Raw genomic sequence first — 26822 nt, forward strand, 5'->3', positions numbered from 1 at the left:
GGTGCCATGCTCAAATATAAATAGACCTTCAGGGTTTCGGTCCCCAATATACCAAAAGCCGTCTTTGTCACTCTTTCCCCATCAAAAGAGTTGCAGTTCAGCCACCTAGGAATACATAAGGCTTTGGTTGAGGAAGATCGAAAGAACCACAAGATCAGGAATACAGAAGGCTTTGGTTGAGGAAGATCGAAAGAACCACAAGATCCAAACTCTTCCAATCATAATTTATGTTTATGAATTCAGGTACGCTTCCGCATTATGTTATATTTTTGGTGATTCAATATGGATGATCTGGGATATTAAAATTAATTTATTCCAACAAGTGGTATCAGAGCCATCCTTATTTGAATCATTGAGAATATTTATTTTTTGTGTTTATTTTACTGGTTCGATATATGTATATACATTGATTATATGTATTTGGTTGCAAATCTCGAATTGCATAAAGCTTGTTTGAATTATATTATTATTACCCACTATTTTTGTATACATATATATGAACCTGCAAAAGTTTTTTTTTTTGTGATAAAATAAGGATTATCATTATCACGTGATGAAATTGGAAATTGTTCAAAATCCTTTTGACTATGTAAATGTGCATACTGTATTTTGACGGTATTTTTTTTTGTATGCGTAGCCCTTTTAATTCATTGCAAAAATTAGTAATTCTTTCATGTAGTATTATTATTATTATTTTTGTTAAAATCACTGATGCGCTGTTGTAATTTTGAAATAAATAAATAATAATAATACCGGTATTCAAATCTAATTTTGTTGCGTGGAGAATCATGATTAATATATTAAATATATAAATTTTTGGATTGTCTAAGGATTTAAATTTTATGTGCCATTAATTTGGTATAAAGTTAATTGATTAATTCCTTTTGAAATTTAAGTATTTTTAATTGTTACATGAGGAAACTAGTAACAATTTGAATTATTATACCCATTTTTTATAAAGATTTGGTTTTAGAATAAATTGATTGAACATTATGCTGCCAAAGTAGCCTCTTTTGTGAAAATTGATTTATTCAAAACATAAGGAATATGATGTTATGTAATTCATGCAAATATTGGTCGGCCCAAAGGAAGGTCTATATTTGACCGAATTACATACACATATTGATAGTAAATACATGTTTGGGTAACTAATTAAGAATAAAGTAATGTTTATTATTTATGCAAACAATAATCGGCCCAAAGGAAGTTTATTGTTTGGCCAAATAATAAGCATTGCATACTTCTGTTTATTTTCTATTAATTATGCAGTCAATAATCGGCCCAAAGGAAGGTTATTGTTTGGCCAATTAATAGAAAATATATGCGGTAATAAATAGGTTGCGAAGTTTAAGTTTCCATGTGCGCATTAAGTCGGTCCAAAGAAAGGCTTAATGTGTGACAGGAATTTTGACAATATTTGATTACTGCAATGAGAGTATCACTTACGGTTAATTTTTCTATCTAAAGATTGAAAATTAATGTTGTGCTAGATATCTCAATATGGATTTTTTACCCATTAATATCTAATATTTACTGCATGTTCTTTTTGTTCTAATCCAGAAACTGTGGCTTTAGCTACCAATGTTTCTGCGCAAATTAGCAGTATTCCTATGCTGAATGGTTCAAACTTTAAAGTTTGGAAGGATACCGTGGAGATTGTCCTCGGTTGTATGGATCTAGACACAGCTCTTCGAGAGGAGAAACCCACTTCCACTCCGGAAAACCTCAATGAGGTTAAAATAGAGAAGTGGGAGAAATCCAATCGAATGAGCATTATAATCATGAAACGCTCAATTCCTGAGGCGTTTCGGGGCTCAATTACTGAGGATAAAGATGCCAAACAGTTCCTAAAGGATGTTGAGAAATTCTTTACTAAGAAATTCAGTGCTCACATGGCTTTATCTTCTCAGTATAAAAGAAAGCGTGATACTACTGCGGATGCGCCTTCTCAGCAGAAAAAGGCTAAGAAACAGGATCAAGTTTCAACCTGTTTCTTCTGTAAGAAGGTGGGACACATGAAGAAGGATTGTACCAAATATGCCACTTGGCGTGTGAAGAAGGGTATAATTCTCACTTTCGTTTGTTCTGAGGCTAGTTTAAGTTATGCACCTGTTGATACTTGGTGGGTAGATTCTGCTGCTACTACTCATGTAAGTGTCACTATGCAGGGTTGCCTGTGGAGCCGACCGCCAAGTGATGCTGAAAGATACATCTACGTGGCAGACGGCAATATAGTTGCAGTCGAAGCTATAGGAACCTTTAGATTATGTTCCACGAGTGGATTTTATTTGGATTTATTAGAGACATTTTATGTACCGTCATTTAGACGAAATTTGGTTTCTGTTTCTCGTTTGGACAAATCAGGTTATTTTTTGTTCATTCGGAGACAATAAAGTCAGTCTCTTTTATAATTCGAATAATATTTGCTCTGGTCATTTGGTGGATAATCTATATGTAGGCTTGACCTAAATTTCAATAATCATGAAATACTGTAAACGGGTACAAACAAAACTAAATGAGAATTCGGCATCGTTATGGCACAAACGCTTAGGCCACATCTCTAAACAGAGAATTCAGGGGCTCGTGTCGGATGGAATTCTTGGACCCCTAAATTTGGCAGACTTTGAAGTCTGCATTGAGTGCATAAAGGGGGAAAAGGACAAACGAAAGGAAATTAGGTGCCGAGAGAGCTAAAGATGTCTTAGAACTGATACACACCGATATATGTGGCCCATTCCCTACTGTATCTTGGAATGGACAACGGTACTTTATTATGTTCATAGATGATTACTCTCGTTATGGGTATATATATTTAATTCATGAAAAGTCCCAAGCATTGGATGTTTTCAAGTCTTTCAAAGCTGAAGTTGAACTTCAACTTGGAAAGAAAATTAAAGCTGTCAAATCTGATCGTGGTGGTGAATACTACGGAAGATATGACGGTTCAGGTGAGCAACGTCCCGGGCCTTTTGCTCTTTTCCTAGAGGAGTGTGGTATTGTTCCGTAATACACCATGCCAGGCAAACCTAGCATGAATGGTGTTGCAGAGCGAAGGAACCGAACTCTTAAGGACATGGTGAGAAGTATGATTAGTCATTCTTCCTTACCTGAATCACTCTGGAGAGAAGCATTAAAGACCGCAGTGTACATCCTTAATAGGGTGCCAAGCAAAGCAATTAACAAAATCCCATATAAAATTTGGACTGAAAAAAGGCCCAGTATAAAGCATCTGCATATTTGGGGATGTCCAGCTGAGGCGCGACCTTATAGGCCGCATGAAAGAAAATTGGACTCAAGGACAATTAGTTGCTACTTTGTTGCTTACACTGAGCGCTCACGGGGGTACAAGTTTTACAATCCTGCATTAAGGTCTATTTTTGAAACGGGAAATGCGAGATTTCTTGAGGATGTTGAGTTTGGGGGGAAGGGAATATTAGAAATGTTGCTTTTGACGAGGATTCTATAACTGACAATGATTAGGTCTTTGTACCTACTATTGTTCAAGACACAGTTATAGTACAAAAGTATAATGAGAATCCTACTGTAGATCCAGTTACAGTACATGAGAACAATGAGAATATCGTTGTTGCTCAAGATACTGCTACAGCACAGAAAAATAATGAGAATCCTCCTCAATCCCAATCCATACAGCAAGCTCAACAACCTCAAGAAGTGTCATTAAGGAGATCCAATAGAGAAAAGAGAAAATCCATCTATGATCTCAAACAAGCTTCCTGTTAAATGGTATCACAAGTTTAATCAAGTCATTACCTCATAAGATTTTGAGGTAAATATTATAGATGAATGTGTATACCGCAAGTTCAGTGGGAGTAAATATATCCTTTTGGTCTTATATGTTGATGACATTCTACTTGCTAGTAACGATATAGGCTTGTTGCATGAAACTAAGAAATTTCTATCGGACAAATTCGAAATGAAAGATTTTGGTGATGCCTCTTTTGTATTAAGAATTGAGATACTAAGAGATTGCTCTCAAGGTATTCTTGGATTATCACAAAAGAACTATATCGAAAAGATTTTAAGTAGATATGGCATGGAAAGTTGTAGACCAATGGACACACCCGTAACTAAAGGAGACAAGTTCAGTCTCAAACAATGCCCTAAAAATGATCTTGAGAGGACAGCAATGCATGATAAACCTTATGCATTAGCACTAGGGAATTTAATGTATGCTCAAGTCTACATACATCCTGATATATCATTTATAGTGGGAGTATTAGGTAGATACTTGAGCAATCCGAATATGGATCATTGGATAGCTGTTAAACGCATAATGCGTTATCTAAAGAGAACAAAGGATTACATGCTTATTTATCGGAGATCAGAAAATTTGGAGATCATTAGGTACTCTGATTCCGATTTCATGGCATATGGTTGCGAAACTTTGTCACTAAGCTTCATATAGTAGTTGACATTGAAAGGGCCATTAAAGATATTTTGTGACAACAAGTCAGTAAGTACTATACTCCAATAACAATAAGAGCTTGACAAAATCGAAGCATACAGACATCAAGTTTCTTAGTTGTCAAGGAGAAAGTTTAAGAAAAACAGATTTTCATAGGACATATGGAAACAGAGTATATGCTAGCAGACCCATTACCAAGGGATTGAACCCTAAAGTTTTTCATGAGCACACTGCTCGGATGGGTGTCAATATTTATGATGCCTTGGTTTAGTGGGAGTTTATTTTATGCTATATGTCCTATGACAGATATTGAGTTATTTTTCTGCAGAATTAAGTTGATGGTTTATTTCATGTTATATGAAATGTTCATTTTGCAATATTTGTATTGTGTTTGATCTCAATAAAGTTGGACCAGCTGGAAATAGACATGCATGAGATCACTTGGCATGTAATTTCCATATTACTCATCCAAATTTGATCTATGTCGTTAAGTATATTAGGATGGTGATTGGCGTGGTTTAGTCACGGCATTTAATGTGATAAAAGCTGCGGTAGTTCCATATCTAATGTATGAGACGGACCAGATTGTTAAAGTAATGAAAAAAATAGCATTCAGATGCGCGCATAAAGTTTATAAAGATGTGATTATGTCAAGAAATAATATATGTATAACCCAAGTGGGAGATTGTTAGGAAATTATTTGATTTCCTAACTTATTTGTGGGCAATACATATATCAATTATAATCACAAATGATGCTATTTCAAATTAAATGACTTATATAATGGTGATCTCATTTATTGTTATAAATACTAATTGAATAAGTCATTATTACTTTTGATTTGGAATTAAATGAGAATAAAACCGGATATTATCTTTTGTTCCTTAGATAATTATCTTTTGGATTTTAGATATATTATATTTTGGGCTTTAGATACTATTTTATTTGGGCTTAAGGGTTTAATGGGTGCCATGCTCAAATATAAATAGACCTTCAGGGTTTCGGTCCCCAATATACCAAAAGCCGCCTTTGTCACTCTTTCCCCATCAAAAGAGTTGCAGTTCAGCCACCTAGGAATACAGAAGGCTTTGGTTGAGGAAGATCGAAAGAACCACAAGATCCAAACTCTTCCAATCATAATTTATGTTTATGAATTCAGGTACGCTTCCGCATTATGTTATATTTTTGGTGATTCAATATGGATGATCTGGAATATTAAAATTAATTTATTCCAACATTTGTGGCTTTGATGACACGGTATCATAATAAGATGTGTTAAGTTTTTTTTAATTTTAATTGTTAAAGAAGAAAAAAAAAAGACATCATATATTAATATTAATTGATTTTGCGCAATTCCTTCTGATAAAATAATATTGCAAAAAGAACTTTTGAAAAGTATTGCAAAAACATTAATATTTTGTTTTGGCCGCCGTTCACAAACCTTTTTTACTCCAAGTTTTGGAAGAACCAAAAGGACATTTTTGATGGAGGAAAAATTCTCAAATAAAATGGAGGCCAAATGCTGTTAGATAAAGTATTATGGTCAAACAATGAGAATATAGCATATGCAACAATTTTATCGATTTTTATGTTAAAAAGAAAATGATTGAACCAAAATAATTAAACCAACAAATTTTTTAAAAGAAAACAAAATAAAATAATTAATCACAAAAATATCCTTAATCAGTATTAACTGTTTGATTAGATTTTATTTTATTTTTCAAAAGATCATTTGATTAATTGGTCCAGTTATTTCTATTCTAACTATTTTCGGCACAACAAAAAAATTTAAAAAAATAATAATATCACTCCCAAATTGATAACACACTTTTTTTAATTATACCCTTATTTTTATCTTCTTCCAAAACTATCTCAAATCCTTATTTGTCATATATATATATAAACAAACATTTTCATATTTTTTGTTATATCCATGAGAATTGTAGATAATTTTGGAAGATAAAAAAAAAGTATAATTAAGAGAGAGCATCATTATCAATTTGGGAGTAGTGTATTATTATTTTTCTAAAAATTAACCATTATTAATAAAAAATTATTATGTACATACAAAAAAAAACAGTATATCTCAATCATTATGTATTTATATATGAATTCATATAATATTTAAATTATTTTTATTGTGTATTTTAAATTTTAATAAATATTTTATATAAATAATTAATTTAATAATTAATTTTGTGTATAGTGAACATGATTGAAAAATAATTAGACCGCATATCATGTTATGGACTTCATGTTCATCTTCAGAGCATCCACCTTTTATGAATATAAAAAAAAAAAGGAACATTGATTTTACTTAATCATTCGGCTGCTCCAATAATTAACAGACTTTGTTACTTCATTCTTGATGTATTCAAGTGCATCAAATGACAAATACCATATATATATACTATCACTCCATACAGAAAGATAATGAGAATCTTAACTCATATTTTTTATTATTTTTAATTCTTAAATATTTTTTAATTTAATTTTTTTATATTTTTAAAACAATATGTATTTAAAATTTTATTTATTTAAATATTGAGAAAATAATAAATCGATCTCTAATTTTTTAGTTCGCGAACATTTTAGTCTATGAAGATTTAAAAATATATTTAAGTCCACGATCTCTTCAAAATTTGAACACATCGATCCTTAAATCTAATTTGTCCAGTTTTAAAAATTCTCTCACGTGTGCATCTGTATTAACTAAGTTAATACAACGGGAGTCAAACTCAATGAATATGAAGAATTGATATGTCCAAATTTTTTAAAAAGGACAAGAACTTAAATGTATTTTTAAATTTTCGAGAATTTAAATGTTTACGGATCAAAAAATCAAACACCTATAATTTATCTTTTTCTCTTAAATATTAAAAAGATAATTAAAACTCACCATCATTATTCTCTATATATATATCCAAAACTACGCGCCTTGTTAAAACAATAATCCAACACAACACTTACCTCTACCTTTTGCAAATAAACAACAAAAAACAAAACAAAGATGAAAAGACTACTAAAAATTTTCGTGGTGTTATTAAAGTTTTTAAGTGTAGCTCCGTTGAGTTCATTAGCACAAAATCTTCCACGAGACTATCTTGAAATTCACAACCATGCACGTGCAAGTGTTGGGGTTGGGCCATTGAAGTGGGAGCCAATGCTAGAAATGGAAGCTTACGAGTTCTTGCATCAACACATAGTAGTTCTTTGCTCGAAGACAGTGCCTGTGGCGCGTTATGTTAGCATGGGTCACAACATTGCACGCGAATTGGGATCCAAAAACTTCAGTGGAATCGATGCTGTGAGGACGTGGGTGGCACAGAAGAAAAATTATAACCACACATCCAACTCTTGTGTTGGTGGTGATTGTCGTGGCTATACTCAGGTTGTTTGGAAGACCACTACTCATGTTGGCTGTGCTAGAGTCATGTGCGACAACAAAAATGCAGGAATAGTTGTTAGTTGTGTGTATTTTCCTCCGGGCAACATTCCAGCTTTACGACCCTATTAATTAGTTTACGGTGAAAATTTAGGTGCAGTTGTCATAAAGTTATTAATTAAAGAGGAGTGTTAGATAAATAATAACTATTTTGAACAATATGAATAATCATTAATCAAATATAAATACACTACACCATAATTTAATGCTATTCATTAAATTTAAGATTAATTTACTCTTTTTAACCCTATTAATTCATATTGTTCAAAAATATTGTTGGTTATCTATTTTTTTTAATTAAAAATTATTAAATAATTTGATACGTTTGAATAAATTGTTATTTAATGGTCTAAACTAACAACTTCACATAAAAACAACTTTACGTGAGTTTACACCTTAGTTTATTTATTAAAAAAAGTAAACTATCAATGGCGCTGATAATCAACTGTTAAACCTACTTTGCAGCAAGAAAAAGGATAGATAGACAATATAATGAAAATACTAAATAATATGAACAATAGATATATCGGATGTTCATTTTACTAGCTACGTGTGTGAATAGTTATTCTAATATTAAGATTTAGATAGATAATTTAGAGATATAGTATGTTTGAGTTGATTAATAATTGTTCATGTTGTTCAAAAAAATTATTGGTTATCTAACATTACTCAACAACAATAACAATCAAGTATTCCAATTATGATCAAATTTCAATTAGTATCAATTTATCTAGCTATTCTGAAGTTACATTAAAATAACAACAATCAAGTATAAAAAAATTAATATAGAATAACTAAGGAGCATTGACTGCATTTAATTGTTATTCTTATTTTTTAGGAGTAGTATTATTCACGTTAGACTTAAATAAATATATATTATAATCTTATTTAATTGAATAAATCTAAAAAGTAAATTGTATATTAAAAAATCATAAGATAGTATCAAAATCAAAATTATATAAATAAACATATTTATATTATATTATACTCTTATTTAATTAATTGAATAAATATAGGTTTATATTTATTAGATTAAATTTTTATCAAAAATAAATAAATAAAGTTTAATTTTTTTTCATTTCTCTAATATTACTATTTTAAATTATTATCTTTCAAATATTACTAGAATATTATCCTTTCATCTCTCTTATGTAATTTTATTTTAATTTTCTATTTACAATTTATAGAGTTTCTCCTCTCGATAACTTTTGGTTTAGATGGTCAGATTATTCTCAAATTTGTTTCTATTATTTATTCTCTTTATCTTTTTATGTGATAGCTAGTATCCGTTCCTCAATTCAAGAACCATTATTTTTGTTTTTAACGAATGAATGAAAAGTTGATAACGCACCAAAAGGAATAAGCAATATGTGAAGAGGAATGCCAGGGGCAATAGAATTTATGATATGTAATTATCAATTAATTATTATTAATATTTTTATGGTATAAGATAATATTTAATGATGTAAAATTATTTAATGTTAGAGAGATAAAAAAAAAGTTAGAAATTGTCTTATTTAACATTCATTAATTGTCGCAACAATTAATAAATGTTAAATAAAATAAGTTATGGCTGCTTTTTGATTGATTTTATTTGGTTACTAAATATTTTTGTATTTTTTTTTAAATAATTAAGTACTGGCCAAATTTTAAATAAAAATGTTCATCCGTAAACTTTCTCACATGTGAATTATCATCTCTTCCTTCAAGACCTGCTCAAAGTCATAGACCTTTCTTTCATTCATTGTGTTTGTAAAGTTTTTTTTTCCCCTTTTATTTAGATCTATCTTATAGTATTGAAGGCTAAAGCAAAAAGTATTCTTTAACTTTGAATGTTTAACCAATTTTTAAATTTAGGCAAGTTAATGCCGGCGAGTAGTGATATTGTGGAGTTGGCAGGAAAAAAAACTAAAAAAAATGAAATTTCAAAAAAGAAAAAAATAATTAATCTTAGGTACTAATATATTGAGTCCTTAATTAAAATCAACTAGTAAATAAAATTTATGTAAAATATATATTAAAATTAGCTATCAATATCAAATATATTAAAACACATATAAAATATAAATTAAAAATAAATTAAATAATATATATATATTATATAAATATATAATGATTGATTTTAATAGTATATACATAATATTTTTGGCATGGTATATACATATATAAAATTATGTAACCATTTACAAGGCTTTTTGACCCCTCAAGTTCTAAAGGAGCCAAGGCACATTGAGCTGCTTCAACAATTAACACCCTTTTAATGACCTTCTAGATCCTCTAACAAACTAATAAATATGTACATATTGAAGTCCATCAAATGATAACTGTCAAATAAATTGCCAATTGTCATATATATCCCAATTAATCCTCATTAAAACAATAATCCAACACAAAAGAGACTCACCTTTATTTTCGAAATCATCCTAGAACAAAATAAAGAAAAAAGAAATGAAAAGATTACTAAATATTTTAGCGTTGTTTGTAAGTTTTGCGAGTATAATTCCATTGTGTTGTTCATTAGAAAGACTAAGCTCTCCAGAGTACTATCTTAAATATCACGACGCTATACGTCAACATGTTGGGTCTCCAGCGCTGAAGTGGGACCCAGAACTAGAAAAACATGCTCGCAATTTCGTAAACGCACACAGCGGGGACTGCTTAGCAAAAAAACCTTCAATTAGCAGCGGTATAGGTTGGAACATTGCACGTAACTGGGGCAATGACACCTTTGTTGGAGGACATGCTGTGGTGAAATGGGCCCTTCAGCATGAAAATTACGATCATGTAACTAACTCGTGTGTTGGTGGTGAATGCCATGCCTATACTCAACTTGTTTGGAAGCGATCTACTCGTTTAGGCTGTGCTCGAGTCACGTGCCACAATCATTCAGGCATTCTCATTAGATGTAACTATGAACCTCCTGGTAATATTCCAGGTCAACGCCCCTATTAATCAATTACTAAATTAGTTATTTTTTCGTCATGATCATAATTTTTACACGAAGATAATTTTGACTAATTCGTTGCGAATCTGAGCCTCATTTAAGAATTTATTATTAGTCAATAGATTACTGCATGCATAAGATGGGATTTAAACTCCTAACACTTAATTAAATGAGTGAACTGACTAATCAACTAATCTAAATTGATTATTACAAAAATAATTAAATAACATAAAATAAAAAGATAAAATTATCAATTAATATGAGTATGCATTTTTGACTAAAAATATTTAAAATTTAGTTCGACCTGAAATCTCATATAGATTATAAACTTAAAAGCATATTTTGTTGGATTCGAATTTGTTATTTTTATTTGATATAATTTTTATATTGAATTCGAATCATACTTTAAGTGAATCTGGCTTAATTCAAAGTCATGTTATATAACTAATATGTATACATATTATCATAAAATAAGTAATAAAATATTATATTTTTATATTATATGATGGCATCATTTTTATTTTATTATAATTCATTCTAATAAAAATATTATTTAATCTTTAAAGATAGATTTTATTAATTTATTATATAATTTTTTATAAAATTATATATTAATTACATAATAAATAAATCTAGTTTAATTTAAATTATTTTGAATTAATTAAAAATTAAATTTAAATTTTTAAAATAAATAGGGTAAACTATTAAAAGTCAAGTTTAAATTTAATTAAATTCGATCACGTCTGTGCGTATAAGTCCTACTTTCGAGTTTGAGAGTTTTTTATTTAAATAAAAAAATATTTACCCAAATAAAACAGATTATAAAAATTTAGAAATTTAGTGGTATTTTCTATAGTTGTCAGAACCGAATCGGTGATCGAACCGGTCAGGTCACTGGGTTATTAGGTCGTTGGTTCAACCGGTGAGTTACTAGTTGAACCGTTTGACCCGGTCCTATGTAAATAAAAAATAAAAAATAGTCAAAAGTTCAAAATTAAAATTTAAAATACATATTTTTACTAACATTTTAAAAATATAAAGTTATTTTAAAACAATATGGAACATGAATAATAAATATTTTGTTATTTTTACTCTATCACAAATATTTTAATTTTGTTTTTATATTAAAATAACTATTATTTTTAAATTTTAATCATTTATTAATTAGTTTATATCTATTATACTATTATATACTACAAATATTTATTAAAAAATAATATTAATAGATATTATATAGTTATAAAAAATAAATGAGTTTATAATTATTGTTAAATAAAAATATAATTAATTTAAAAATTTGTGAGTTTATAATTAAAATTAAAATAAATTAAATAAAAGTAAATTATTTGATAAAAGATATCTATATGTAATATAATTTGCATTTATTTTAATGGAAAGCATGCTAGCCTGGTGGTTGTGGAGTCTTTTAGTTCCTTTGAGGGTAGGGGTTCAAACCCCACCTCAAACATTTTAAATTCGGTCGGACCGATTTTGACCGGTTCTTTCCGGATTTGACGGTAGATTTTCGGAATCCGTGACTGCGAGAATGAGGCAGAAATAAGGGTATAAATATATAAAATTTATGTCTGCGAGAATCAGGCAGAAATAAGGGTATAAATATATAAAATTTATGTCTCGCTCGGTAATTTAGCATGTAGTCATTCAAATAAAAATATCTAAAATATTTTTTAAAAAAGTATTTTTAATAATTAAAATTTAATACATATAATTAATTAAATTATATTATTTTTATGAAAATTAGATTAGATAAATTAATTTGACCGAAAAATAATGAATCAAATTTTAAATTAATCTAAATTAATATTATTTTTTTATAAAAAATAACTACAATATTTCTATTATAAAAAATGACTAAAATATTTTTATTATAGATATTAATTTGAGAATTCTAAATTGATAAATTCTAACTATTTTCTTCTCTGTTATCGTAGGATTAAAATTTATAATTTTTAATATATATATAGGAATATTTTAGTTATTTTTTATAATAAGAAAATTGTAGTTATTTTTTATAAAAAATATTAATTAAGATCACTTTAAAATTTAATTTATTGGTTTTTCGATTAAACTGATTTATTCAGTCTAATTTTCATAAAAATAACACAGTTTAATCGATTATATGTATTGAATTTTAATTATTAAAAAATATTTAAAAAAAATATTTTTAACATCTTTATTTAAATGACTTCTAAAATGATAATGTGTATTATTGCAATATATTAGTAACTAATAACAATTAGCAAGTAACGTTTTTTTTTTCAAAAAATAAATAAAAGAGTATAAATATATGAATAATTAAATATGTAATAAACTTGTAATTAATATGAATTGGACTAAAAAAAATAATAAGCTAATTCATTTATAGATTAAAATAGTCCAAACAAAATAATAAGCTAGTCTATTTATAGATTAAAATAGTCCAAACAAATTTTCTTTTTATACACAATGAAAAAAACTCTTAAAAATAAATTAAGGGAGAACTAGACAAAGAAAAATAAGTTTAAAATATAAAAAAATTACAGTTTATATGATTATATATATTAAAAAATAGATTATTTTAAAATTTACTTCATAGATATAATAATTGATGATTTTAGTTTTATAAAATATTATATCAAACAAATTAAAAAATATTAAAATTTTAAAGTATATAATTAAATATTAAATTTTATATAATATAATTATTAATTTAACATATATATTATAAAATATAACATAACATAATAAAAAAATTAACAAAATATAATTTTAATTTATTTTATGTTTACTTTAGTCTTCCTATTATAAAATTTTTTATTCTGCACTACCGAAGGCTGATATAGTATTGATTTTCTAACATTTCTTATCATCTAATTAAAATGTTTGCATTTAGTAAGAATCATTAATTATAACATTGATTATAGCAACGTATATCGTATAACACTTTAAATCGAACATATTACGTGTGAGGTGAGTTTTTATTCTTATCCAATAAATATGATATACATAAAAAACTTTGAAAAATAAATATATTTTATATTATTTAAATTATAAAAAAATAAGAGATAAAAAAACATTTTCTTGTATTTTTATTATTTCTTTGTTTTTTTTTTTAAAAATCTTAAATATTAAAGCTCCTTTAAAAAAAAGCAGAAAAATACAAATACAAATCAAATCCAAGTTTTGTGGCTAGAGTAATAGAGAGTTGGTCCATTGTAAAGTGTGAGACTGTAGCACTTGTGAATTAAGTTGCAGAGATGCAAATTCTACAATAAAAGTGATGCTAAGGCAAACAAAATAGAACAGAATATTGTGATGATTGATGTATTTCATTGATTTGTGAAGTATGTAGTTAGGCCTATTTATACCTAACAGCTAGCTACATGACTTAAACATCAAGAAAGCTCGGCTCAGGATTTGGTGGTCCAGGAACCTTTGGACCACTTAGTGGTCCAAGTAGAAAACATGTTTTTTAAGATTTTTTAACAACTGCTACATAGTCCTTTAACTAATTTTAATTATAAATTGACCCATATATTTTATATAATTATAAAAATAATTTTTTATTTTATAAATAATTAATTTATCATAAATCTATCATGTTCATTAACAATCAAATACAAAAACAATTTTTTGGCCATTACAATCGATTAAAATATTAAATTTGATTCGTGTCGTTCGCGAGGAATCATAAAATTGTGTTTTCTGCGAAAACCAATCGATTAGAATAATGAATCAATCGATTGGATTACAGTTTACCACTAAACAATCGATTGAAAATTGCCAAAAGCATGGTTTTCGCATAACTCAATCGATTGGTCATACGATCCAATCGATTGAACGATGAATAAAAATTGGATTTTTGTAATTCAATCGATTGTTTAGAATTTCCAATCGATTGAATGCTTCAAAACAACCTGAGTCTCACCAAATTCAATCGATTGCTTTTGTGACTCATGAATTTACCCAAACAATATGAATTTGCCCCAATTTCAATCGATTGTAGTATGTGTGAGTTCAAATTCAATCGATTGAAATGATAATTCAATCGATTGGAACGCGATGTATTACGTCAGTCTTACATCTTCTTATTCATCTATCTCATCTTTAAAATTCCATCTTCCTTTTTTAAGGTTTTATTTTGATTTAGATACTCTAATCTTATCTTTTCCTTAATATTAATATTATAAATTAGTGAATAATCCATCACCAATTATTCAATCCCACCATTAAAATCGTGTATCATTCTCTTTATAAAAAATTTCATTGTTTTTCTTTCGAACATCCATCCATCTACTGAATATCTAATTTTTTTTTATTTTTTATCCGTCTATTTAATATCCATTTTTTGTTCATCGTTAATTGACAATCACCCGTTGCAGCAATCAGCAAAAGTCCAATCAATTTTTTTCATTGTAGTGTTCATAAAATAATCCATCGTTTTGATTACAAAATCGAGGTAAGTGATAGAATCTCTAATTTATAGTGAATAAGTTGCAGCTTACCATTTTTTTAACAAAAAAAATTTTAGTGAATAAGTTGCAGCTTACTATTTTTTTAACAAAAGAAATTTACAAAAAAAATTATTCACTTACCATTTTTTTGTACTAATTTATAGTGAATAAATTGCAGCTTGAGGATCACGATATTCGCATTACTCTGAAATCGGATCAACCAAAAGAAGGCACAAATTATAGCGTCGGCCGATGATTTTTGGAAATTGCACACTAACCATAAGATGTAAAGATTATAGTAGTAATCTAGATAAACTTAATACTTTGGTTATTGTCAATTTATTTGTTATGTTTGGTGGATGTACTTCTTTAGTTATTTTTCAATGACTTCTTAAATAGATATTTATCGTTTTGTGGCTTCTACAATTTTTCTCTATTTCTATGCAATTTATAGATACTTTAGTTTAAAAAACTCATATTATTTTGATGTAGTAATGTTATTTTCGTTTATTATTTCAACAACAATTGCATACAAATATTATGTCTTGTGAATTATATTTTATATTATTTAATTAATTTATAAATAAAAAAATTCCATGTCTTTTTATTTGTTTGCATTCTATTTTGAATTTTTGCATCTTATAAAATTTGACCTCTCTATTTTAATTAATTTTATATATATTGCTAATAGATAAAAAAAATCTTGATAAGAGTAACCATAAGAACAATCAATCATGATTATTATATATTGCATTTGGAAAGAGAGACTTTTTTAAAACAACATAACGAAAAATCAAGAAGCAATAAATTAGAATAGCAAACCAGAAATTCAAATTACATAAAGAACAGCTTCTTCTTCTTCCCTTCCCCCTTCTTTTTCTTCCCTTCCCCTTTCAGACAAACAAAGACACTCTTTCTCTTTTTTTTTTTCATTTTATAATTTTTTATTATGGGTAATTTGATCCAAAATTTTAACATCTAAGTAAAAAAGACAATTTCGTATACAAAAAAAAGATTAGAAACGAAAAAAATTTTAGCCTATACCTTAAGAACCAAAATCGTTCTTAACCCTTCATATTTCATAGGGACTTACTAAATACCTTTTAATTTTAATACTGTATGATATGAGATATAGAAATTCTTGGTTCGGCTAGAAAAACCAAGGTGAGACCACATAATGAAAAAATTCCGAGGGGAATGAAAAATTCATTACACATATTTTAATTGTAGAGAACACGTGGTAAATTGGATTTCCATTCTAGAGTTTCTTAGGTAACATAGAAAAATCAACCGTGCATATATTCACTTGGACTACAAACTATGCAATTACATCATTAGGGACAACTGGACAAGGAGCAATCAGATTTGAAAACAAACAAAGGTATGTGTCCTTGTATGTAACACCAAAAAATGTTAAACTATCAAAAAAGCCTAAGTGAGACTCCTAACTAGATTGGTATCTCAACATATAAGATATAAATTTTCTCCACTATTTAGTTGGCCATAAGAAGTGGAGGCAAATGAAAAATATTTGAAATGAAGAATGCAAAGAATCAGTATAAAATTCTGAGACAGCTTCCATCTTCAGAGATATGGTCTCTTGCATGCATAGAACTGTTGTTAAACCACTCTAGCCGCTACCAGCCCACAAGCCAGAGCTGCTCCAAACAAAGCATGTAACCTCACACAGAAGTACTTTGCCATGAAGACATTGCTTTTGTCCTGTAAGTAAATAACATAACCAAGGCTTAATACCAAACTCCAGGAATCATAAAAGGGTAACACAAAGTCTTGGACGTGCCTTATGATTTTCTTGCACAAATCTCACTACCAAGTTTCCAATTGGTAAGGTCAAGGCACAAAGGAACTAGAACCACCATAGTCATAGCAAGAGAGAAGACAAAAAAATCATAAGCTCATAATGAGATGAGAAGATATCAGAAATTAAGTGTTTAGAGTTGCATACAATACTGGCTAGGGGAAGCGCCTTGCACAGACCGAAAGCAATCAAAAGAGCATAGAGTGCCATGACTGCCACTTTCACTACCTCTGCGCCTCTTGCAGTGCCTAGTCTAACCTGAAAGAGACAATGGAATCAAAATTATCCTAATCCGAATCCTAACCAGCAACAATACCTAACAAAATAAATCAATAACTAGCAACAATGAATCAAATTAACAATGAATTAACAAGTCAGCAAGTCAGCAATAAAGTAAACAATATCAATGAATCAACGATTTAACCAAATCACATACCTGACTCGGTGGCTCGGGCTCCATATCTGACTTGAATCGGTGACTGGTGGGTGCTGTGTTGTGGGTGGCGACTGGCGAGGGTTGTGGCTCTGTTACTGCTGGGTGCGAGGTTGCGAGGTTCGGGCTCTGCTACTGCTGGGTGCGAGGAAGGAGGCTCGTGCTCTGCTATTGCTGGCGCTGGGTGCGAGCCTGCGAGGGACGAGGGTCGTGCGCTGTGTGCGAGCGTCGTTCAGGCTGTGGTGCGAGTGTCGTGCGCCACTGCAGAGAGGAGAGCGCGACGGTGAGAGGCTGAGACTGAGAGCTTTGGATTGGGGGTGGGAGGCGTGGGGTTAGGGCTCACTTCTGCTCAGTAATCGCGCTCAAGGGAATTGGGTTTGGCCGTTTGGGGGTGGGGTGGGGGTGGGGGTGGGGGGGGGGGAGTGGGTTGGTTTTTAAGGGTTTTTTTACTAAACCGGTTCGGTTTGGTTCGGTTAAGATTTTTCTGTTCAGAACCGAAAATCGAACCGAACCGCAAAAAACTGCAAAACACATTTTTTCGGTTTTTTTGTTTTCGGTTTTCGATTTTTTCATATCGGTTGGTCGGTTTAGTTCGGTCCGGATCGGTTTTGAACACCCCTAGTTTTTCTGATTCTGATTCTGAATGAGGAACGAAGGGGGGAAGGTTTTAGGGGAAGGGGGGTTGACGCGTTACGCGTTTGGTGTTGTTTTTAATCAGACCGGCGTCCTATTGTTGAACCGGTCAGAGAGCACAATCCGATCAAACCGGCCGGTTCAACAATTTTCAATGGTTTTCAATCTGACGATTTTAAATACTGAACCAGACCGTTTACATTGCCGGTTTGAGCGATTTTTTTACCCTTTTTCGCAAACCGATATTCAGTTGGCAATTATTTCATCTAAAGAGCATACGCACGACTATTGTAAGAATTATATATAATTTCATTAATATAGTGCAATAAAATAAATAAACACAACTATGGAACTGATTCATTCCGCAAAAATATTAAGTATATGGAGGTGGCTAATTATCACTATCTAACTCAGCCGTCGGTACTGAATATACGTCGCCATCATCTGAACCATTAGCTTCATCTTCAATAACATTGTTGTCAATGTCCTTTTGCCAAGGACATGTTGTCTTCTTATGTCCTTCCATTTGACAAACACTACAACGTTGCCGCTTCTTCCTAGATGGTTGTCCTGAGCCTACACCAATTTGATGAGCATACGGATTGCTACTTTTAGCTACACCTGAATGAGGTTGATTAGTGCCTTCGTTTGCAGCCTTGTAAGATGAGTACAATCCCATAATTAGGTCACGTGTCTCTTCATATCTCCCTGGTACTTTAGCAGCAACAGCAGCCAATTTTTTAGAAAATTCTATCAAGGCACTTTGGCGACTAATAATAACAGCATCCCTCGTGAACCCACTTGGATCAATGAGTGCTGACTTAACCTTTTTTGTCCATCTATCCAATACCAATGACCGGGAAATCTCACAAATGTCTTTGTCAACCATAACTTTCACAATATGTTCATAGGGAATTCCAAATGACTCCATTCTTAAACAGGTACACATGAAGATCATTTCTTCTTGACGAAAATCAACAGTCCACATAAAATCGGGCCTCCCATGCTTACACATAATGTACTTTATGCAATCATCGTTATTCTCTATGTTTAGCACCCGCATTGATCCAGCTCTAGAAAAAAATGGCCGAAAGAAACGAAATATCTCATGAGTGTATAACTCAGCAGCATATCTCTCTAGCAGCTCTATACAAGTCTGTATAACGGGCACCCCACGTGTAGATTCATAATCAGCATTAAATTCTTTAAAGCACAAGTGTGCAACACACCTTTGAAAATGCTCTACGAAACTTGTCAAATCATGCCGCGACCCCACATACCTTGCAACAACTGAGTGTAAACCTTCACATCTTGAGGTAGTTCTAAAGCCAGCAAAGAATTTTCCTCTTATATATGCAGTAGCCCACATATGCTTCTCTTCGTACATGTTGATCACCCACGGCTTATCCTCAAGGCCAAATTCTTCAATAAGCTGAACCCACTTACGCTTAAACACGGAAATCTCGTAGTCTCCCAACATAATTTTTTGGAATATAGATGTAAACGATGGACTTCCAACATTGCTAGTTGCATTTCGAATAAGGTGCCAAGCGCATAATCTATGTCTGACTTCGGGAAATACAACTCTGACTGCATTCCTAATCGCCATGGCCCTATCAGTTATTATTGAGGTCGGGTCTTGTCCTTCATTGCAAACATGAGCTGACGCAGGAGCCAAATATATGTATCAGTAGTTTCGTCCACAACTAACGCAGCAGCAAAAATAATTGTTTGGTTGTGGTGGTTAACCCCGCTGAATATGACTAATGGACAACTATACTTGTTCTTCTTGTACGTAGCATCAAAAGCAATAACATCCCCGAAGAGTCGGTAGTCTAGTTGGCTAATCCCATCAGACCAGAACAAGTTACGTAACAAACCTCTTGAATCATGACATGCCTTGAAATATAATTGTGGATCCTTCAACCGCATAGCCTCCAACTTCTTCAACACTCGTGCTGCATCACCAGGAATTTGACGCCTTTGCTGAGCAATCTCATTGTACATATCTCTGGGACCATAGCCAACAAATTCATACCCGCCTGCTTGACTAGCTAGAAGACCAAATATCTGTGAAGTGCTAATCCCTGACTTTAGCATGTTCATCATTTGCATAATATCTGCCTCTGACATTTTTCTGTGGGCAGGCAACATAGCACTGAATTGTGTATCCAATAGATCATTGTTGTGTTTGTCAGAGAAATAAAAGATATGCCACCTTCCAGTTTCTGGTACAAATTTAACATCCATTCGGGCTTCACATCCAGTTCTTGTTTCCAATCTAGGCTCCTTCTTCCTTTTTTTCCATCGTGTAATATTTCTCCATCCTGAATCCTTGCCTATGACATACAAACTTTTGTTTGTATATCTCGTCAGTACTATTCTTGAAGGTCTTGCTTTTCCTTGCACTAAAGCTCTTCGACTTTGAGTACTTCATATAAAAATCAAATGCAAGCTGCAAAGTAGAAAAGTGGTATTTGCCAATTTTCTCCGCAAAATTCTCACTAAATTTCAAAGTTGTAATGTCTTGCACGGAGTCAACCGCATAAGCGGCTTCAAGGATATCTTCTGACATATCAGATTCAGAAAAAAACGCTCCCTCAATAAATTCATCTCTGAAATCTTGTTCGAATTCATTCTGTTCATCCATCATATATTGGTCACTTACTAGCTCTTCTTGTTGGTTAAAGTCATTGTCCTCCTGGTATTGCTCATTCATCTCAGTGTCCGTAAATATACCTGACATCTTAAAATGTCCAATGAAAAAAAAAATCAGTACACTCCATCTTATAACATTACATAAAATAGATAGATTCGTATATTGCTAGCAGGGACGGATCCAGAGATTTTAATGTTGAGGTGCCAATTTTTATATAATTTTTTTTAATCTATAAAAATAATTAACATATAGTTATTGGAGTTAGTTTTTTAATAGATTTATTAAGATACATATAATTATAATTTTTCCAATAATTTTATTTTTAATATGATAATTACATAAATAAAATATAACTTTAACAATTGTACATTACAAATTTATAAAATACCATATAATTTATAACGGGATTTGCTAAAAATGATCCCATATCTTATTAATTAAAATTCATTCTTTCAAAAGTTTTAAAAAAACTTGAAAATAAATTATAAATTATTAATTAATTGAAAGACACGGTACCATTGTAGAATACAAGATATACGATATCTTTATAAAATTTTTCTTTTACCAATGTGAATTTAGAAGAAGAATTAATATTTTTTACAAGAAAATAATATCTACAGTATATAATGTGATTACCAAAGCATAACTACTTAAGTTATTATTAATATAAAAATATGAATGTTAAATATATTAATATAAAAAAACAAATGATTTTTAAAAAAATAAATATAAAAATTATATAAAAACTAATTTGAAAGGTACAAAGACTTGAGGGTATGATATTAAATTAGTTAGGTAAAAATATTAATGAATTAACAATTAAGACATAAATCTATTACATAGTGAAAAATAATACATATAAAACTATTAAATTACCTAATATTTGTTTTTTTTTTAAACACAAATCGTATATAAGTATAATTTCTTAAAATTTTGGGGGGTCCAGGCCACTACTCGCCCCCTCTAGGTCCGTCCCTGATTGCTAGCTAATTAGTAATAAAAAATAATAACATCTATTTTCTTTTTAGTAATTCTCAATGTCTTGTCAGGTAATAAAAGATAAAAAAAAAACATTTTTTCATTACACAATCAATTTTAAGAATAAAATATCGAAACGAATAATTGGAAAATTAGAGATTCTATCCACTTACCTCGATTTTGTAATCAAAACGATGGATTATTTTCTGAACAATGAAAAAACTTGATTGGACCTTTACTGATTGCTGCAACGGTGATTGTCAATTAACGATGAACAAAAAGTGGATATTAAATAGACGGATAAAAAATAAAAAAAATTAGATATTCAGTAGATGGATGGATGTTCGAAAGAAAAACAATGAAATTTTTTATAAAGAGAATGATACACGATTTTAATGGTGGGATTGAATAATTGGTGATGGATTATTCACCAATTTATAATATTAATATTAAGGAAAAGATAAGATTAGAGTATCTAAATCAAAATAAAATCTTAAAAAAGGAAGATAGAATTTTAAAGATGAGATAGATGAATAAGAAGATAATTTTTAAAAACGAAAACAAGACTGACGTAATACATCGTGTTCCAATGGATTGAATTATCATTTCAATCGATTGAATTTGAACTCACACACACTACAATCGATTGAAATTGGCAAATTTATATTGTTTGGGTAAATTCAATCGATTGAGTCACAAAAGCAATCGATTGAATTTGGTGAGACTCAGGTTGTTTTGAAGCATTCAATCGATTGGAAATTCTAAACAATCGATTGAATTACAAAAATCCAATTTTTATGCATCGTTCAATCGATTAGATCGTATGACCAATCGATTGAGTTATGCGAAAACCATGCTTTTGGCAATTTTCAATCGATTGTTTAGTGGTAAACTGTAATCCAATCGATTGAGATATAATTCAATCGATTGATTCATTATTCCAATCGATTGGTTTTCGCAGAAAACACAATTTTATGATTCCTCGCGAACGACACGAATCAAATTTAATATTTTAATCGATTGTAATGGCCAAAAAATTGTTTTTGTATTTGATTGTTAATGAACATGATAGATTTATGATAAATTAATTATTTATAAAATAAAAAATTATTTTTATAATTATATAAAATATATGGGTCAATTTATAATTAAAATTAGTTAAAGAACTATGTAGCAGTTGTTAAAAAATCTTAAAAAACATGTTTTCTACTTGGACCACTAAGTGGTCCAAAGGTTCCTGGACCACCGAATCCTGAGCCCACTAACAATATAACATAATTGTGTAACTAATCTTGAAGTTTAAAAATCTTGACTCTCTTTGGTAACTAACTTAATCACATTTTGATCTATTTAAGATGCTCAACAGCACTTAACTACTCAATATCTCACCGTATACTTGGCGCCACTAAGATCTTCAAAGCACTATTTTAAATATCACAACATTATAGGTGAACATATTTCGTCTCCACCACTGAAGTGGGATTGACAACTACGAAAAAATGCTAGAACTTTCTTGGACAAACACAAAATGGGCTGTGCAGAAAGTCCGGAACGGAGTAAGAGTTTTAAATTGGACGGGCCAATATGAAAATTATATGTTAAGAAAGAAAAAAGAAATAAAATTATAGGGAGAAGTTAAGTTGTAAAATAATGAATTTTCTATATAAAAATTATGGTAAATTTTATCCAATTCTTCCAAAAATAACATGTAATTTATTATCTATAATGTGTTAATTTTTAATTGAATGTTATTTTAATCGAATAACTAACTATACTTGTAATTTAAATTACTTTAATTTAATTATCTTAACCATAGTAGAACTATTTTATAATAAAGTTATTATTTAAAATAAATAATTATATAATTTTTTAAAATATTAATAACTAAAGCCTATTTTTTCCAAATCATTCTTCTTCAAATACGGAAGAACAAATTGAAAAACTTAAATCCCCAAATTAGGTACTCTAATTCTCTTCGTAATAACTTTCACTCTTTCTCAGTCCTTCATCATCGTCGCGTCTCCCAAGCATCACCGTTTCATCAGGTGTCCCGTGCTCTTTGCCTGTCGTGCCGTCACCGTCTTTCAAAGCATGATCGCTATCGTCGACACAAGCAGCGCCACTGTCCTCACAATCTCCTTCTCTCACACTTTATTTCTATCACTTCTTAATCGCATGCACCAAATATCAACACTGTATACATAATGCAACAGTTGGAAACAACAAATTTTGATACAATTAAATTTTAAAATTTTTTCACTGGACGTGCCAATTTATTTTGTCAATTTTTAATAAATCGTTGGTGGTTCGATTCTAATGGTCTGAGAGTGAAACCTACTCCTCTTTTGCGGGTACCAGTTTTATTTGCATCAAAATTTATGCCTTTGATACTGACGAAGAAGAAAGAACCAAACTTTGCATAAATTCAAAATTGAACAATAAAACTTAAATGGCTTGAATAAAAGGAAAATCAAAGTACAGAAAGAAAAAGTATTTGAAAAAATAAATGACAAATTAAAAGGTAAAAACTGGAAAGGATAAAAGTTGTTGAATTTAAAGGAAAGGAAAGGACATTACAAGAAAGATAAATTGCATGAAAGAAAAGTTGCAGAGAATTTAAATGAAAAGTAAAGACATGGAAGGAATCCTTCAAAGAAAAAGACTCTTGACTGACTCAGAAAGTCGTTGGGGATGTGAGTGAGTGTGAGTGTTTTCTCTGAAAAGATTCCAATCCCTGTTCTTTCGATCTTTCACGTATTTATAGAAGTCTTCGACCAATCAAATTCAGATATAATTTCCACAATTTCCACGTGCGTCAATCCTTGAATAACTGCTTCCGCTCTCCTTGAGTGCCGTCAGTAACTACTAACCATCTTCACTTATTAACTTTTTCACTTCTTCAATTGCTTCAATCTTTCTTGATGAGTCCTAGTCGATCAAAATCCTCTCCTTCATCCATTGACCATCCTCGATGAATCCTATGTAGTTAATCTTTACTTTTTTTTAACTAACAAATTGCTTTAGAAATTGAAACTTTTGTCTTCGATTTGATTTTCTGTCTACCATTTTTGATACCAATAACTTTTTCTTTGATACAGCTGACTTCCGTCGAGTCTGCCTCTTTGATTTTCACATTTGTATCAATCGATTAATAAAGAGAACCTAATAGAATACCTAATTAATTCCAATCCAAAATTAATTTTAACATATATTTAGAAATTAATCGAAATATATTTTGGCACTTGGCAATAATTGAAATCTATTATTGTGGAACATTGGCTTGTATCATAACATGGCAAGTATCATAACATTGTGCGTATATGAAGATCTAAATACTATACCGAAATAGATGACGTGTGCAAATGGGTGGCAAAAAACAAAACTACGACTATAAATCCAACTGCGAAGAATGTGCTATAATATCAATTGTTGGGAAAATTTTATAAAGATTTAGTTGACGTTCATTTGGTTGATTTAAGAATTTTTTAGGTTTAACTCGATATAAATGATGAATCAGATGTATTTTTAGTTTTGGATGTTCTGATATTTTGGATAATTTTTATTAAGATTTTAAATGTTGATTTCCTAAGTAGACTCTAATAGTAAAATATTTTGAAAAGGAAAAATTCTACACCAGTTCTCCCTTCTTAAAAGCATAATATTTTGATTTGGTAATATTCAAGCCTTTTTAACCCCCTAGATATGAAAGAGTCAAGGGACATTGTCTTTATTTAATCATTCAGTTGTTTGAATAATTAACATACTTGTTAGTTGTTATTGCCTTTTAGTTCCTCTAATAAATCAATACACACATATACAATTATATATATATATATATTCAAGTCCATCAAATAACACCTAGAATATAAAAAACGAGTCCTGCTAGAGAGCTAATGAAATATTTGTACAATATATATATGAGTTATAAAATGAAAATCGAATTCTTGACCTTTCGAATCTAGTACTCTAATACCATGTCATGATACCACTCATTCAAAAAACTTGCACTAATGAAAAAAGATAACACTAATGATTATATCTCTAATACTTCATAAACCTCTATTGTACACATTGTACAAATATTCTATTGACTCTCTATACTTTCTCTTTAAATACTCCCAATTATCGTATATATATATATGGGAAAGTATGAGGAGACAATAAAATATTTATACAATGTGTACAATGGAGGTTTATGGAGTATTAGAGATATAATTATTAGTGTTACATTTTCCTATCAGTTGAAGCTTTTGGGATGAGTGGTATCATGACATGGTATTAAAGCGTTAGATCCGAAAGGTTAAGAGTTCGATCCTTGGTGAACCCAAAAATTAAATTAATTTTTCGAGAAGATGTTTATTATCCCTTGTATTTATTCTAAATAGTGTAGGGGATGTTCATTTTATAACTCAATAGCTATTGTACACATTGTACAAATAGTCCATTGTCTATATATTCCGATCCCCATCAAAACAATAATCCAAGTCACCTTTATTTTTGAAATCATTGTAGAACAAAAAAAAAAACAAAAAAATGAAACAGTTATTAAATATTTTAGCGGTGTTAGTAATAAGTTTTGTGAGTATAGTTCCATTATTGTGTTCATTAGAACAAGTACCACTAAGCACTCCACGCGACTATATATCTTAAATATCACAACGAAATACGTGAAGAAGTTTGGTCTCTTCCGCTGAAGTGGGACACGCAACTAGAAACACATGCACATAATTTCTTGAACACTCACATTAAGGACTGCTTGGGAAGTAAACCTTCAACTACAAGCGGTATTGGTTGGAACATTGCACGTAAATTGGGAAATACAACCTTTTTTGGAACACATGCTGTGGGGATGTCAGATGTGGGTCAATCAGAAATTCAAATACGACCGTGGAACCAACAAATGTGTTGGTGGTGACTGTCGTAGCTACACTCAAATTATTTGGAAGCATTCTAAGCGTTTGGGTTGTGCTAGAATCAAGTGTGACAATAATATAGGCACCCTTGTTAGATGTATCTATGATCCTCCCGGTA

At 30.2% G+C, this 26822-nt stretch overlaps 2 protein-coding genes across 2 annotated transcripts; both read right to left on the minus strand.

Moving 5' to 3' along the window:
* Nucleotides 1-18545: 18545 nt before the first annotated feature.
* On the minus strand, nt 18546-19763 carry LOC130946128 (protein FAR1-RELATED SEQUENCE 5-like). Its single transcript, XM_057874808.1, has one exon. The coding sequence runs from the start codon at nt 19761-19763 to the stop codon at nt 18546-18548; it is 1218 nt and encodes a 405-aa protein (XP_057730791.1).
* A 14-nt stretch (nt 19764-19777) lies between these two features.
* LOC130946129 (protein FAR1-RELATED SEQUENCE 5-like) lies at nt 19778-20404 on the minus strand. The gene has a single exon (XM_057874809.1). The coding sequence runs from the start codon at nt 20402-20404 to the stop codon at nt 19778-19780; it is 627 nt and encodes a 208-aa protein (XP_057730792.1).
* Nucleotides 20405-26822: the final 6418 nt, after the last annotated feature.

This window comes from Arachis stenosperma, chromosome 8 (genome assembly GCF_014773155.1).
Source record: "Arachis stenosperma cultivar V10309 chromosome 8, arast.V10309.gnm1.PFL2, whole genome shotgun sequence".
In the NCBI taxonomy this organism is placed as follows: Eukaryota; Viridiplantae; Streptophyta; class Magnoliopsida; order Fabales; family Fabaceae; genus Arachis; species Arachis stenosperma.